At 40.2% G+C, this 17,045-nt stretch overlaps 1 protein-coding gene across 1 annotated transcript; it reads right to left on the reverse strand.

Annotated features, from left to right (window-relative positions):
* Nucleotides 1–251: 251 nt before the first annotated feature.
* On the reverse strand, nt 252–1,181 carry LOC129642146 (olfactory receptor 2H1-like). Its single transcript, XM_055566701.1, has one exon. It carries the CDS (start codon nt 1,122–1,124, stop codon nt 252–254), a length of 873 nt encoding a protein of 290 aa, XP_055422676.1. The 5' UTR covers nt 1,125–1,181.
* Nucleotides 1,182–17,045: the final 15,864 nt, after the last annotated feature.

Raw genomic sequence — 17,045 nt, forward strand, 5'->3', positions numbered from 1 at the left:
GGTGTCTATTATGTGCTGGTAACCTGATGGGAACAATGTTGCACTTCCATTTAAATTTAAGAACAACATTGCAGGATGCATCAGATTTTAGTATTGACGGACCTTCTGTCTGGACAAATAAGGCTTTTGACCTTTCATATTCTTGTTGATAATTGAGAGTTCCCACAAAACAAATACCACATATTTAATGCTGTGAGCAACTGAACCGGGCAAAGGCTGACAAATTAGCTCATGAATCTGAGCTGATTTGCTTACTGCACATTGGATGTTCTGTCTTTCCCAAATAACCTCTTGAGAGCCCCCTTCATGTCCTTGTTCCTCAAGGTATAGATGAGAGGGTTGAGAGTGGGGGTCACCACAGTGTAGAAAAGAGTTAGAAACTTTCCTCCCTTCTGGGAAAAATGGCTTCGGGGCTGGATGTAGACAGCAGTGACTGTGCAGTAGAAGAGGAAAACAACCACCAGGTGAGAGGAACAGGTTTGGAAGGCCTTCCTCCTCCCTTCATGGGACTGGATGGCCAGCACTGTCCGGGCAATGTGACCATAGGAGATAAGGATGAGCAGGAGTGGCACCATCAGGAAAACAGAGCCAATAACAGAAATCTGGAGCTCATTGGAATGTGTGTCCCCACAGGCCAGACGGATCAGTGCAGGGACTTCACAGACAAAGTCATCCACCTGGTGATGATGGCAAAAGGGGAGCTTCATGGTGGTGGGTGACTGCACCAAGGTGCCAAATATCCCACTTGTCCAGACCAAAAATGCTAGCTTGTGACACACGTGAGGCTGCATGATGACTGTATAGTGTAGGGGTTGGCATACTGCCACATATCTGTCGAAGGCCATGACCAGCAGCAGCACACACTCAGCAGCTCCCAGTCCCAAGAAGATATAGAGCTGGACTGCACATCCCAGGTAGCTGATGGTCTTGTCTGGGCCCCTGAGATGGACTAGCATCTGGGGAATGCAGCTGGTGGTGAAACAGAGGTCCAGGAGGGAGAGGTTGGTGAGGAAGAAGTACATGGGGGTGTGGAGGTGGGGGTCTAGGTGGAACAGAAGTATGATTGTGGTGTTGCCCATTAGGGTGACCATGTAAGAGATAGACACAGTCACAAAAAGGGTCATTTCAAGGCTGGGGTTATCTGAAAAACCCAAAAGGATGAAGTCATCTGGGATGGTGCCATTGACATGTCCATCTAGTACCCATCTGGGACTGTAAGAAGCAAGACATCAATTAGAATATCACCTAGAGGTAGCAGATAAAAGTGATTTGTGATTTTAGAAAACTGTCTCTATTATCCTATATTAATATTTTTTCTGATGTTTTGCTGACCTTTTATTCATCCTGTTAATTTTTGGATATTTTCATCTGTTCATTTCTTCAAACTTGGATAATTCTAGCATTTTCCTAGAAGCCAAGAATATGGTAAGTGAATGTTCAGAATTAACCCTTGCCACTATGATCAACTACATGCTAAAAACTGGACAACCTACAAGAAATGGAAAAATTCTTAGAAATATACAAACAACCAAGACTGAATCAGGAAGGAATGGAAAATAAAAATAGACCAATTACTAGTCAGGAAATTGAATGAATAATCAAAAATCTCCCAACTAAGAAACACCCAAGATCAGATGGCTTTACTGGTGAATCTTATCAAATACCCAAAGAACAAATAATGCCAAACCTTCTCAAACTCTTCCAAAAAATCAAAGATGAAGAAAAACTCCCATACTCATTTTATGAGTCCAGCATTACCCTGATACCAAAGTCAGATTCTAGATATGCTACTGGAAGAGAAAACTAAAACCAATATCCCTGATACCTATGGGTGAAAAAATTCTCAAAAAAATGCTGGAAAATCAAATTCAGCAGCACATTAAAAAATCATGCACCATGACGAAATGGAATTTGGCTTTGGGATGCAAGGATAATTCAACATAGGTACATCAATCAGTGTGATACACCACATTAATAAAATGAAATGATAAATCATATGACAATCTCAATAGATACAGAAAATCATTTGATAGAATTCAACATCTGTTCATGATAAAACTTTTTAACAAATTAGATATAGAAGGAAAGTATCTCAGTATGCTGTGCTGTCTTTAGTCACTCAGTCATTTCTGACTCCTTGAAACCCTATGGACTGTAGCCTTCCAGGCCTCTCTGTCCATGGGAATTCTCCAGGCAAGAATACTGGAGTAGGTTGCCAGGTCCTCCTCCAGGGGGTCTTCCCAACCCAGGGATCGAACCCAGGTCTCCCACACTGCAGGCAGAGTCTTTACCATCTGAGCTACCAGAGAAGCCCATGAATACTGGAGTGGGTAGCCTATCCCTTTTCCAGGGGATCTTCCTGACCCAGGGATTGAACCAGGGTCTTTTCCTGTATTGCAGGTGGATGGTTACCAGCAAGCTACCAGGGAAGCCTATTTCAGCATAATAAAGGCCATATATGGCAAGTCCACAGCTAACATCATACTCAATGGTGAAAGTTTGAAAGCTTTTTAAGATTAGGAATAATACAGGGGTTCACTCACTTACCACTCATAGTTCTACAAGTCCTAGCCAGAGGAATCAGGCATGAAAGACATAGAAAAGGCAATAGAATTGGAAAGGATTCCAATTTGCAGATGATTTAATTTGAAGATGATTTAATTCTGTGTTGCTGTTCATTTGCCAAGTCATGTCTGACTCGTCACAACCCCATGGACTGCAGCATGCCAAGCTTCCCTGTCCCTCACCATCTCTTGGAGGCTGCTCAAATTCATGTCCATTGAATTGGTGATGCCATCCAACCATCTCATCCTCTGTTGTCCTCTTCTCCTGTCTTCAATCTTTCCCAGCATCAGAGTCTTTTCCAAAGAGTTGGCTTTTCACATCACATGGCCAAAGTACTGGAGTTTCAGCTTCAGCATCAGTCTTTCTGATGAATATTCAGGGTTGATTTTCTTTAGGATTGACTCGTTTATTCTCCTTTCTGTCCAAGGGACTCTCAAGAGTCTTGTCCAACACACAATTCAAAACCATCAATTCTTTGGTGCTCTGCTTTCTTTATGGTCCAGCTGTCACATCCATACATGACTACTAGAAAGACTATTGCCTGGATTATATGGACCTTTGTTGACAAAGTGATGTCTTTGCTTTTAACATACTGTCTAGTTTTGTCATAGCTTTTTTTCCCAAGAATCAATTATCTTTTAATTTCATGGCTACACTCACCATCCACAGGGATTTTAGAGCCCAGGAAGAGGAAATCTGGCACTGCTTCTACTCTTTCTCCTTCTATTTGCCATGAAGTGATGGGACCGGATGCCATGATCTTCAATGTTAGTTGCTCAGTTGTGTCCAACTCTTTGTGACCCCATGGACTGTATCCCACCAGGCTCTTTTGTCCATGGAGTTCTCTAGGCAAGAATACTGGAGTGGGTTGCCATTTCCTTCTCTAGTCATGATCTTGGTTTTTTTAATGAGTTTTAAGCTGGCTTTTTCACTCTCTTCCTTCATCCTCATCAAGAGGTTCTTTAGTTCCTTTTCAATTTCTGACATTAAAGTGGTATAATCTGCATATCTGAGGTTGTTGATATTTCTCTGAGCAATCTTGATTCCATCTTGTGTTTCATTCATCCTGGCATTTTGCACGATGTGCTCTGCGTATAAGTTAAATAAACAGGGTGACAATAAACAGCATTGTCGTACTACTTTCTTAATTCTGAACCAGTCAGTTGCTCCATACAAGGTTCTAACTGTTGCTTCTTGACCCATATATAGGTTTCTCAGGAGACAGGTAAGATCTTCTGGTATTCCTCTTTGTTTCTCACAGTTTATTATGATCCACACAGACAAAGGCTTTAGTGTAGTCAATGAAAGAGAGGCAAATGTCTTTCTGGAATTCCCTTGCTTTCTCTATGTTCCAACAAATGTTGGCAATTTGATCTCTGGTTCCTTTGCTTTTTCTAAATCCAGCTTGATTAACAGCCTAGACCAAGTGGCATGCAAAATTCATAGACGCTAATACCTGTTTGCAGGGCACTTAGTATTTACAAATCATTTTGCCTCCATTTAATGAGCAAAACACTGGTGTTCTAAATAAAACATATACAATGTGGCAGCTATTTACTTGCCAGTGAATGATTGTTGATTTCTGGTTTTATTGATATGTATTTTCAAGAGAGGAGTAAAAAAAAAAATCCACAGTTACAGCAATTGAGAGCTAACTAAAGTTCTGAACATCCAGAGTCAGATTATTTTAAAATTGTTGACTAGAAGTTGACTTTCTGTGCAATGATATCATAGTAGATCTTAAGAACTAATAAAGATGCTAAATCTTTGGAAATCTCCATGTAAGTATCAGACATTTTACTCTATAAGAAATGACCTTCTAAGTTCTAATAACAGAAGGGTCTGTGGCAATAACATAGCCTTCTTTGGAAAAATCTAGATGAGAAATGAATTGTGTGAGGGAAGAAAAATAATTATTACTTAACAAGAAAGTTGTTTTAATGAATCTAAGCTATTGTTATTTTGATCAATTGCTATTTTAATAAATATATATATATATCTGAATCAAATGTTATTTTAATATATGTATGTATGAATCTGATGAGTCTGAATCAATTATTTTAATATCATATATGTATGTATGTATATGTGGTGTTAATATCTGTCTTAGAATTTAACACTCAGTGAAAAAGTAAAAGTGTTGGTTGCTCAGTCATGTCCAACTCCATGCGACTCCGTGGACTGCAGCCCACCAGGCTCCTCTGTCCATAGAATTCTCCAGACAAAAAATACTGGAGTGAATAGCCATTTCCTTTTCCATGGAATCTTTCCCCACCCAGGGATAAAACCTGGGTCTTCTGAATTGCAGGGATATTATTTACCATCACCAAGGAAACCTTAAAACTCAGTAACTACTGAAAAAACAGCCTTCATTTTCAACAATTTATCATATACTTTTTCAGCAAATCAGGCTATTAAAGAAAAGGTGTAATCTGCAAGCTTAGATTCAAAGTATATCTTCTTATTTGCATCCCCTATGTGTTTTTTTATTTTTTATTTTTTTTTAATTTTTAATTTTTTTATTTTTTAAATTTTATTTTATTTTTAAACTTTACATAACTGTATTAGTTTTGCCAAATATCAAAATGAATCCGCCACAGGTATACATGTGTTCCCCATCCTGAACCCTCCTCCCTCCTCCCTCCCCATTCCATCCCTCTGGGTCGTCCCAGTGCACCAGCCCCAAGCATCCAGTTTCGTGCATCGAACCTGGACTGGCAACTCATTTCATACATGATATTTTACATGTTTCAATGCCATTCTCCCAAATCTTCCCACCCTCTCCCTCTCCCACAGAGTCCATAAGACTGTTCTATACATCAGTGTCTCTTTTGCTGTCTCGTACACAGGGTTATTGTTACCATCTTTCTAAAGTCCATATATATGCGTTAGTATACTGTATTGGTGTTTTTCTTTCTGGCTTACTTCACTCTGTATAATAGGCCCCAGTTTCATCCATCTCATTAGAACTGATTCAAATGTATTCTTTTTAATGGCTGAATAATACTCCATTGTGTATATGTACCACAGCTTTCTTATCCATTCATCTGCTGATGGACATCTAGGTTGCTTCCATGTCCTGGCTATTATAAACAGTGCTGCGATGAACATTGGGGTACTCGTGTCTCTTTCCCTTCTGGTTTCGTCAGTGTGTATGCCCAGCAGTGGGATTGCTGGATCATAAGGCAGTTCTATTTCCAGTTTTTTAAGGAATCTCCACACTGTTGGTGAAAGAAATCAAAGAGGACACTAACAGATGGAGAAATATACCATGTTCATGGATTGGAAGAATCAATATAGTGAAAATGAGTATACTACCCAAAGCAATCTATAGATTCAATGCAATCCCTATCAAGCTACCAACAGCATTCTTCACAGAGCTAGAACAAATAATTTCACAATTTGTATGGAAAAACAAAAAACCTCGAATAGCCAAAGCGATCTTGAGAAAGAAGAATGGAACTGGAGGAATCAACCTACCTGACTTCAGGCTCTACTACAAAGCCACAGTTATCAAGACAGTATGGTACTGGCACAAAGACAGAAATATAGATCAATGGAACAAAATAGAAAGCCCAGAGATAAATCCATGCACATATGGACACCTTATCTTTGACAAAGGAGGCAAGAATATACAATGGATTAAAGACAATCTCTTTAACAAGTGGTGCTGGGAACTCCGGTCAACCACTTGTAAAAGAATGAAACTAGAACACTTTCTAACACCATACACAAAAATAAACTCAAAATGGATTAAAGATCTAAACGTTAAGACCAGAAACTATAAAACTCCTAGAGGAGAACATAGGCAAAACACTCTCTGACATACATCACAGCAGGATCCTCTATGACCCACCTCCCAGAATATTGGAAATAAAAGCAAAAATAAACAAATGGGGCCTAATTAACCTTAAAAGCTTCTGCACATCAAAGGAAACTATTAGCAAGGTGAAAAGACAGCCTTCAGAATGGGAGAAGATAATAGCAAATGAAGCAACTGACAAACAACTAATCTCGAGAATATACAAGCAACTCCTACAGCTCAACTCCAGAAAAATAAATGACCCAATCAAAAAATGGGCCAAAGAACTAAATAGACATTTCTCCAAAGAAGACATACAGATGACTAACAAACACATGAAAAGATGCTCAACATCACTCATTATCAGAGAAATGCAAATCAAAACCACTATGAGGTACCATTTCACACCAGTCAGAATGGCTGCGATCCAAAAGTCTACAAGTAATAAATGCTGGAGAGGGTGTGGAGAAAAGGGAACCCTCTTACACTGTTGGTGGGAATGCAAACTAGTACAGCCACTATGGAGAACAGTGTGGAGATTCCCTATGTGTTTTTAAATAAAGAAATCTTAAATATATGGCAAAAAAAACCCCAAAACAAAACAAAACAAAACAAAAAAAAAAACCCAGCTTGAATATCTGGTTTTCTCAGTTCATGCAATGCTGAAGCTTAGCATGCAGGATTTTGAGTATAACCTTACTAGCATGGAAGATGAGTGCAATTGTCCGGTGGTTTGAATATTCTTTAATACTGCTCTTCTTGAGAATTGGGATGAGAATTTATCTTTTCCAGTTCCGTGGCTACTGCTGGGGTTTCCAAATTTGTTGACATATTGAGTGCAGCACTTTGATAGCACCATCTTTTAGGATTTTAAATAGCTCTGCTGGAATTCCATCACCTCCACTCACTTTCTTGACAGCAGTGCATCCTAAGGCTCACTTGACTTCACACTCCAGAAAGGCTGGTTCTGGGTGAGTGACCAGACCATCGTGGTTATCCAGGTCATTAAGATTTTTTTTGGTACAGTTTTTCCGTGTATTCTTTTCATCTTTTCTTTATCTCTTCTTCTATTAGGACTTGACCTTTTCTGTCCTTTATTGTGCCCATAATTGGATGAAATATTCCTTCGATATTTCCAGTTTTCTTAAAAAGATCTCTGGTCTTTCCCCTTCTGCTGTTTTCCTCTATTTCTTTGCATTATTCATTGAGGAAGGCCTTCTTGTCTCTCCTTGCTATTCTCTGAAACTCTGCATTTAGTTGGGTGTATTTTCCCCTTTCCCCTTGCTTTTCATTTCTCTTCTTTCTTCAGCTATTTGTAAAGACTCCTCAGACAACCACTTTGCCTTTTTACTTTTCTTTTTCTTTGGGGTGGCTTTGTTCACTGCTTCCTGTACGATATTATGAACCTCTGCCTATAGTTCTTCAGGCACTCTGTTTATCAGATCTAATACCTTGAATCTATTTGTCACTTCCACTGTATAATTGTAAGGGATTTGATTTAGGTCATACCTGAATAGTCTAGTGGTTTTCCCTACTTTCTTCAATTTAAGTCTTAATTTGTCAATAAGGAGTTCATGATCTGAGCCATAGTCAGCTCCCGGTCTTGTTTTTGCTGACTGTATAGAGAGCTTCTCCATCTTCCGCTACAAAGAATTTAATTGATCTGATTTTGGTATTGACCATTTGGTGATGTCCATGTGTAAAGTCATCTCTTTTCAAAAAATGGTGTTTACTATGACCAGTGAATTCTCTTGGCAGAATTCTGTTAGCCTTTGCCCTGCTTAATTTTGTACTCTAAGGCCACACTTACCTGTTACTCCAGGTATCTCTTGATTTCTTATTTTTCATTCCAATCCTCTATGATGAATAAGAAATCTTTTTTTGTTGTTAATTCTAGGAGGTCTTCATGAAGTGAAATGAAAGTCACTCAGTCGTGTCTGACTCTTTGCAACCCCATGGACTATACAGTCCGTGGAATTCTCTAGGCCAGAATACTGGGGTGGGTAAGCCTTTCCCTTCTCCAGGGGATCTTCCCAACCCAGGGATAGAACCCAGGTCTCCCACATTGCAGGCAGATTCTTTACCAGCTTAGCCCCTATCCCCTATCCAGTGTATCTTCCCTATCCAGGTATCAAACCAGGGTCTCCTGTGTTGCAGGTGGATTCTTTACCAACTGAGCTATCAGGGAAGCCCAAGGTCTTCATAGAACTGATCAACTTCAGCTTCTTCAGCATCAGTGGTTTGGGCATAGACTTTAATTACTGTGATGTGGAATGGTTTGCCTTGGGGAAAAAACCAAGATCATTCTGAGGTTGCACCCAAGCACTTCATTTCAGACTCTTGCTACTCCATTTCTTCTACGGGATTCGTGCCTACAGTAGTAGATATAATGGTCATCTGAAGTAAATTCACCCATTTCCATCCATTTTAGTTCACTAATTTCTAAGATGTCATTTTACTCTTGCCATCTCCTGCTGGACCAGGTCCAGTTTACCTTGATTCATGGACCTAACATTCCAAGTTCCTTTGCAGTGCTGTTCTTTACAGCATCAGATTTTACTTTCATCACCAGACACATCCACAACTGAGTGTCCTTTCCAGTTTGGCCCAGGCACTTCTTTCCGGAGCTATCAGTATTTGTCCTCCATTCTTCCCCAGTAGCATATTGGACATCTTCTGACCTGGATGGCTCATCTTTCAGTATCATATTGAAGAAGGGAAGAAGCAGATCGCCCAGACTGAACTAACTCCACCTTATGCTGCTGCTAAGTTGCTTCAGTCATGTCTGACTCTGTGCGACCCCATAGATGGCAGCCCACGAGGCTCCCCCGTCCCTGGGATTCTCCAGGCAAAAACACTGGAGTGGGTTGCCATTTCTTTCTCCAATGCATGAAAGTGAAAAGTGAAAGTGAAGTCACTCAACCATGTCCGACTTTTAGCCACCCCATGGACTACAGCCCACCAGGCCCTCCGTCCATGGGATTTTTCCAGGCAAGAGTACTGGAGTGGGATGCCATTGCTTTCTCCAACTCCACCTTATACTTTTAATGAACTCTGGACTACACATCTGGTAACCATGGAGATAATATACCAATGGGTGAGCAGGCCTCCTGGATGGATGAACACTAGACCAGGCTGACCTCATACCTAGACTCCTTCAGAGAAGAAGAATACAATAACTTACTATGTTATTGAATACCTTCTGTAATCTTAATGGTACTTATTGATGTGGGCTACACTGCATAGCTAGTTGGCTTTCAGAATGTGAAACATGACTGTAACTTAATTATATCTCCTTCTAACATTTTCCAGAGCAGACTTGAGAAAATTGGGAATGTGGACTTGGGTACATACACACTAGGTATAAAAGGTAGACACAAAAAATGGTCAGGGTCCCTGGCTAAAGAGGAAACTCTGCCTTGGACCTGCTGGTGTAATAAACTGCACTCCACTATACGCACTGTCCTTCTGAGTGAGTTTGTTTCCCGGGGTGTTTGGCTACAACAATATCTTTTTGCCTTTTTATACAGTTCATGGAGTTCTCACGGCATGTATACTGGAGTGGTTTACCATTCCCTTCTTCAGTGAATCATATTTTGTCAGAACTCTCCACTATGACCCATCGTCTTGGATGGCCCTGCATGACGGCATGGTTCATAGCTTCATTGAGTTATGCAAGCCCCTTTGCTACAACAAGGCAGTGATCCATGAAGGGGAATTTTATGTATAGGAAATCCTAAAAGCGCCATCTAAAAACTATTCAATCAAATTAACAAAGTCATTGAAGTTTCAGGATACAAAGTTAATGTACGGAGACAACTGAGCAACTATCACTTTCACTTTCAGTTTGAGGAAAAAGAACAAAGTGAGAAGTATCACACTTCCATTTCAAGCTATAGAATAAAATTAGGAAATTAAACAGTATGAGACTGGCAAAAAAACAGACTAATGAATAATTGGAACAGAACGCAGAGCCCAGAAACAAACTTAGTATATACTTTTAACTAACATTTGCCAAGAGAGCCAACAATAAGAGACTCAATAAATGGTGCTAGGAAAATTGAATATTTATATGTAAAAAGAACGAAACTTTTTTATACAGCTCACAAAGCTTAATCCAAAATAGATTAAAGATTTAAGTGTAAGACTTGAAACATAAAACTCCTGGAGGAAAACATAGGGAAGAAAACCCCTTGGCATAGGTCTTTGTAATATTAAAAATGTGACACCTAAAGCATAAATAGCAAAATAAAAAATAAACGTGACTACATAAAACTAAAATACTTCAGCACAGCAAAAAGAAATGTTCAACAAAATAAAAAGATAACCAACAAAATGGGAGAAAAAATACTTGCAAATCCTTTATCTGATAAGAGGTTAATATCTAAAATATATAAAAAACTCATAATACTCAATAGCAAAAAAAAAAAAAAAAAAAAAACAAAACACCTCCCGAAATCCCAACAAAGCAATCAAACAACAACAAAAAAAGACACCAAATAATCCAAAAATAAAAGCAAAAATAAACAAATGGGACCTAATTAACCTTAAAAGCTTCTGCACATCAAAGGAAACTATTAGCAAGGTGAAAAGACAGCCTTCAGAATGGGAGAAGATAATAGCAAATGAAGCAACTGACAAACAACTAATCTCAAAAATATACAAGCAACTCCTACAGCTCAACCCCAGAAAAATAAATGACCCAATCAAAAAATGGGCCAAAGAACTAAATAGACATTTCTCCAAAGAAGACATACAGATGGCTAACAAACACATGAAAAGATGCTCAACATCACTCATTATCAGAGAAATGCAAATCAAAACCACTATGAGGTGCCATTTCACACCAGTCAGAATGGCTGCGATCCAAAAGTCTACAAGTAATAAATGCTGGAGAGGGTGTGGAGAAAAGGGAACCCTCTTACACTGTTGGTGGGAATGCAAACTAGTACAGCCACTATGGAGAACAGTGTGGAGATTCCTTAAAAAACTGGAAATAGAACTGCCTTATGATCCAGCAATCCCACTGCTGGGCATACACACTGAGGAAACCAGAAGGGAAAGAGACACGTGTACCCCAATGTTCATCGCAGCACTGTTTATAATAGCCAGGACATGGAAGCAACCTAGATGTCCATCAGCAGATGAATGGATAAGAAAGCAGTGGTACATATACACAATGGAGTATTACTCAGCCATTAAAAAGAATACATTTGAATCAGTTCTAATGAGGTGAATGAAACTGGAGCCTATTATACAGAGTGAAGTAAGCCAGAAAGAAAAACACCAATACAGTATACTAACGCATATATATGGAATTTAGAAAGAGGGTAACAATAACCCTGTGTACGAGACAGCAAAAGAGACACTGATGTATAGAACAGTCTTATGGACTCTGTGGGAGAGGGAGAGGGTGGGAAGATTTGGGAGAATGGCATTGAAACATGTAAAATATCATGTATGAAATGAGTTGCCAGTCCAGGTTCGATGCACGATACTGGATGCTTGGGGCTGGTGCACTGGGATGACCCAGAGGGATGGTAAAGGGAGGGAGGAGGAAGGAGGGTTTAGGATGGGGAACACATGTATACCTGTGGCGGATTCATTTTGATATTTGGCAAAACTAATACAATTATGTAAAGTTTAAGAATAAAATAAAATTTGAAAAAAAAATAGGTAATGAACCTGAAATAGATTTAAGGGCCTAGATCTGATAGGTAGAGTGCCTGATGAACTATGGATGGATGTTCGTGACATTGTACAGGAGGCAGGGATCAAAACATCCCCATGGAAAAGAAATGCAAAAAAGCAATATGGCTGTCTGGGGAGGCCTTACAAATAGCTGTGAAAAGAAGAGAAGAGAAAAGCAAAGGAGAAAAGGAAAGATATAAGCATCTGAATGCAGAGTTCCAAAGAATAGCAAGAAGAGATAAGAAAGCCTTCTACAGTGATCAATGCAAAGAAATAGAGGAAAACAACAGAATGGGAAAGACTAGAGATCTCTTCAAGAAAATTAGAGATACCAAGGGAACATTTCATGCAAAGATGGGCTCGATAAAGGACAGAAATGGTATGGACCTAACAGAAGCAGAAGATATTAAGAAGAGATGGCAAGAATACATAGAAGATCTTCACAATCCAGATAATCACGATGGTGTGATCACTCATCTAGAGCCAGACATCCTGGAATGTGAAGTCAAGTGGGCCTTAGAAAGCATCACTATGAACAAAGCTAGTGGAGGTGATGGAATTCCAGTTGAGCTATTCCAAATCCTGAAAGATGATGCTGTGAAAGTGCTGCACTCAATATGCCAGCAAATTTGGAAAACTCAGCAGTGGCCACAGGACTGGAAAAGGTCAGTTTTCATTCCAATCCCAAAGAAAGGCAATGCCAAAGAATGCTCAAACTACCGCACAATTGCACTCATCTCACACGCTAGTAAAGTAATGCTCAAAATTCTCCAAGCCAGGCTTCAGCAATATGTGAACCGTGAACTTCCTGGTGTTCAAGCTGGTTTTAGAAAAGGCAGAGGAACCAGAGATCAAATCGCCAACATCCTCTGGATCATGGAAAAAGCAAGAGAGTTCCAGAAAAACATCTATTTCTGCTTTCTTGACTATGTCAAAGCCTTTGACTATGTGGATCACAATAAACTGTGGAAAATTCTGAAAGAGATGGGAATACCAGACCACCTGACCTGCCTTTTGAGAAATTTGTATGCAGGTCAGGAAGCAACAGTTAGAACTGGACATGGAACAATAGACTGGTTCCACATAGGAAAAGGAGTATGTCAAGGCTGTATATTGTCACCCTGCTTATTTGGCCACCTCATGCGAAGAGTTGACTCATTGGAAAAGACTCTGATACTGGGAGGGATTGGGGACAGGAGGAGAAGGGGATGACAGAAGATGAGATGGCTGGATGGCATCACTGACTCAATGGACGTGAGCCTGAGTGAACTCCGGTGATGGACAGGGAGGCCTGGCGTGCTGCGATTCATGGGGTCGCAAAGAGTCGGACACGACTGAGCGACTGAACTGAACTGAACTGAACTGAATGAACCTGAATAGATATTTTCAAAGAAGATATACAAAAAGCCAATAGGAACACAAGAAAATGCTAAACATCACAAGCTATTAGGGAAATGTAAATCAAAATTACTATGATATATCCCCTTACATCAGTTAGAGTGACCATCACAAAAAGACAAGTGATAACAAATGCTGACAAGGATATAGAGAAAAGGGAACATTTGTGCACTGTTGGTGTGATTGTAAACTGGTGCAGACATAATGTAAAACGTATATAAGATCCTCAAAAAATTAAGATTAGAACTACCGTATGATCCAGCAAATCCACTTCTGGCAATAGAGCCAAAGGAAATGAAAGCAATAACTCAAAAAGATATCTACACTCCTATGCTAATAGTAGCAGAGTTTACAATAGCCAAGACCTGGAAACAACCTGTCTGTTGAATGAATGGATAAAGTAGCTGTGATATATATATATAGTAACATTATTCAGCAAAAAAAATAAAATAAAAAATGTGAGGAAGTCCTACCATTTGCAGCAATGTCATTGTATCTTGAGGACATTATGCTAAGTGAAATAAGTCAGACAGATCAGATCAGATCAGATCAGTCGCTCAGTTGTGTCCGACTCTTTGTGACCCCATGAATCGCAGCACGCCAGGCCTCCCTGTCCATCACCAATTCCCAGAGTTCACTGAGACCCACATCCATCGAGTCAGTGATGCCATCCAGCCATCTCATCCTCTGTCGTCCCCTTCTCCTCTTTCCCCCAATCCCTCCCAGCATCAGAGTCTTTTCCAATGAGTCAACTCTTCGCATGAGGTGGCCAAAGTACTGGAGTTTCAGCTTTAGCATCATTCCTTCCAAAGAAATCCCAGGGCTGATCTCCTTCAGAATGGACTGGTTGGATCTCCTTGCAGTCCAAACATCATACATGACCACAGGAAACACCATAGCCTTGACTAGACGGACCTTTGTTGGCAAAGTAATGTCTCTGCTTTTGAATATGCTATCTAGGTGGGTCATAACTTTCCTTCCAAGGAGTAAGCGTCTTTTAATTTCATGGCTGCAGTCACCATCTGCAGTGATTTTGGAGCCCAGAAAAATAAAGTCTGACACTGTTTCCCCATCTATTTCCCATGAAGTGGTGGGACCGAATGCCATGATCTTCGTTTTCTGAATGTAAGTCAGACAGAGAAAGACAAATACAGTATGATATCATTTAAATGTGTAATGCAAAAAGAACAAAACACAACTCCTATAAAAAGAATTCAGATTTGTTGTTACCAGAGGCAGAGGTTGGGGGAATAAGAATTGGAAGAAGGTTGTCAAAATGTACCAACTTCCAGTATAAGATAAATGAATAGTAAGGGATATAATACAACATGATAAGTATAGTTAACATTGTTTTATGATGGGCTTCCTTGGTGGCTCAGATGGTAAAGAATCTGCCTGTAATGCAAAAGACCTGGGTTCAGTCCGTGGGTCTGGAAGATCCCCTGGAGAAGGGAATGGCTATCCACTCCCTGGAGAATTCCGTGGACAGAGGAGCCTGGTGGGCTATAGTCGATAGGGTTGCAAACAGTAGGACATGACTGAGCAATTAGACTTTCACTTTATGATGTACATGAAAGTTACTAAGAACAGATCCTAAGAGTTCTTATTACAAGGATAGGATTTTTTTCTCCCCTTTTCTTTTTATACTATCTACACGAGATGAAACATGTAATCATTTTATAATGTATGTCTGTCAAACCATTATGCTGTACACTTTAAACTTACGCAGTGATGTATGTTAACTATAACTCAGTAAAACTGCAATAAAGCCTCCACAAAACACCTCAACCCTTGCCATCCTTCAGTAGTAGCATTAAATGATTCTTCTAATCTCTTCTTTGGAATCAAGGCTGCCCTTTAGCTTCTATGTAAGTGATTTTGGTTAAAATTTGCTTACTCTAACTGGAACTCTGCACCCATTCCACTCCCTGTACCACCCCCCTCCCCCAAAAGCAATCCATTTCTGTACTCATCCTGAGACATATCTACCTCTTTGCTAGTGAGCAGAATTCGACATCTAATGTTGTGTCACTGAATGGCATTTCCATCAAGCAGTAATGAAGCCACCAAGATTTTGTGAGCTGATACGTACTTTTTGTCAGTGTGTGTGCAGGTGCTCAGAGGTTGGCAACAAGCAGCCTCTTAGATACTCTCTTTCCACATCTGGAAAAGCCTTGGCTAATTGATCTTCCTTCCAAAACATTTTAGCTTATAAGATATGCTTGTACCATTTTACCCCCAACTCCATGCAGCTGCCTGTGATTTTTTTCCTAATAATACATGTCTATGTGCAGCCATGAAATTAAAAGACACTTACTCCTTGGAAGGAAAGTTATGACCCACCTAGATAGCATATTCAAAAGCAGAGACATTACTTTGCCAACAAAGGTCCGTCTAGTCAAGGCTATGGTGTTTTCTGTGGTCATGTATGGATGTGAGAGTTGGACTGTGAAGAAAGCTGAGCACTGAAGAATTGATGCTTTTGAACTGTAGTGTTGGAGAAGACTCTTGAGAGTCCCTTGGACTGCAAGGAGATCCAACCAGTCCATTCTGAAGGAGATCAGCCCTGGGATTTCTTTGGAAGGAATGATGCTAAAGCTGAAACTCCAGTACTTTGGCCACCTCATGCAAAGAGTTGACTCTTTGGAAAAGACTCTGATGCTGGGAGGGATTGATTTTACTGATGGCGTTGCTTGTGGGAGGTGGGTCAGAAAAAGGGTAAGGACATCCTACCCTTCACTGCAGGTCTTTCCTCTCTAACCAGCACTGGGTGGTCTAATGGGCTGCACTTAGGATGTAACCTCCGCCAAAACCCTGAGGTGCTGGCTTAGTGGTTCCTCATCAGGATGCTGGTCCCTAACTTGCCTTTCCTCTCCTGTCTTTCTACTTGTCTAGTCTTGATAATTCATGAAAACCCCATTCAGGGCCTAAACTAAAGGAAGTCATAGTTACAGGTGGTGGAGAAAAATAGAGAATCCATGTATATGATTCTATACTCCAGGAAAACTTAAAAGAGAAAACTAACAACAAAAGAGGTGGTCATTGACAGAAGGGCAATGTCTCACCTGGACTTTGTGCATATTTTGGGGAATCATGAAGTGTTTCTGAGTCGGATATAATATAATGATATGAAGCATGGCATAGGAGAAATAATGAAGCAGAGAACACCCTCTTTTCCATTCCCTGCTATACACATAAGCTAAGTGCATGCCCAAACTTTCCCTTGCGTTACTGGCAGTGCTCCCTGGCATTTTCCTCTTCATTACTCACTACTAGCAGTGCAGGTCCAGGTCCCTCATGCTAGGATGCTGCAGCAAGTCCTGAACTTCACACACAGTCCTCTGGGAAATAGCTGTTCTATCCATCCTCCTTCTCCTCCATCTGCTTAGGACCTTCACTTTCCCATAGCATAAATTTAATTAATTAGATGAACAGTCATAACTAGGTCCCCTCCTCACCCTGCTAGGGATCTCTGATTATTTCCCATCTTCTGATACCTCCCCACAGCCCTGTCATTAGGTGACATCATGCTGAACTTGTCCTTGTACAAGTGCAGAGAGCTTCCTTCTGATGCCCTCTGGCTACTCTG

The sequence above is a fragment of the Bubalus kerabau genome, chromosome 1 (genome assembly GCF_029407905.1).
Source record: "Bubalus kerabau isolate K-KA32 ecotype Philippines breed swamp buffalo chromosome 1, PCC_UOA_SB_1v2, whole genome shotgun sequence".
In the NCBI taxonomy this organism is placed as follows: Eukaryota; Metazoa; Chordata; class Mammalia; order Artiodactyla; family Bovidae; genus Bubalus; species Bubalus kerabau.

What these genes read in the sequence shown, in the direction of transcription:
- LOC129642146 (XM_055566701.1), bottom strand. Translation starts at nt 1,124, where the DNA reads ATGACCCTTTTTGTGACTGTGTCTATCTCTTACATGGTCACCCTAATG.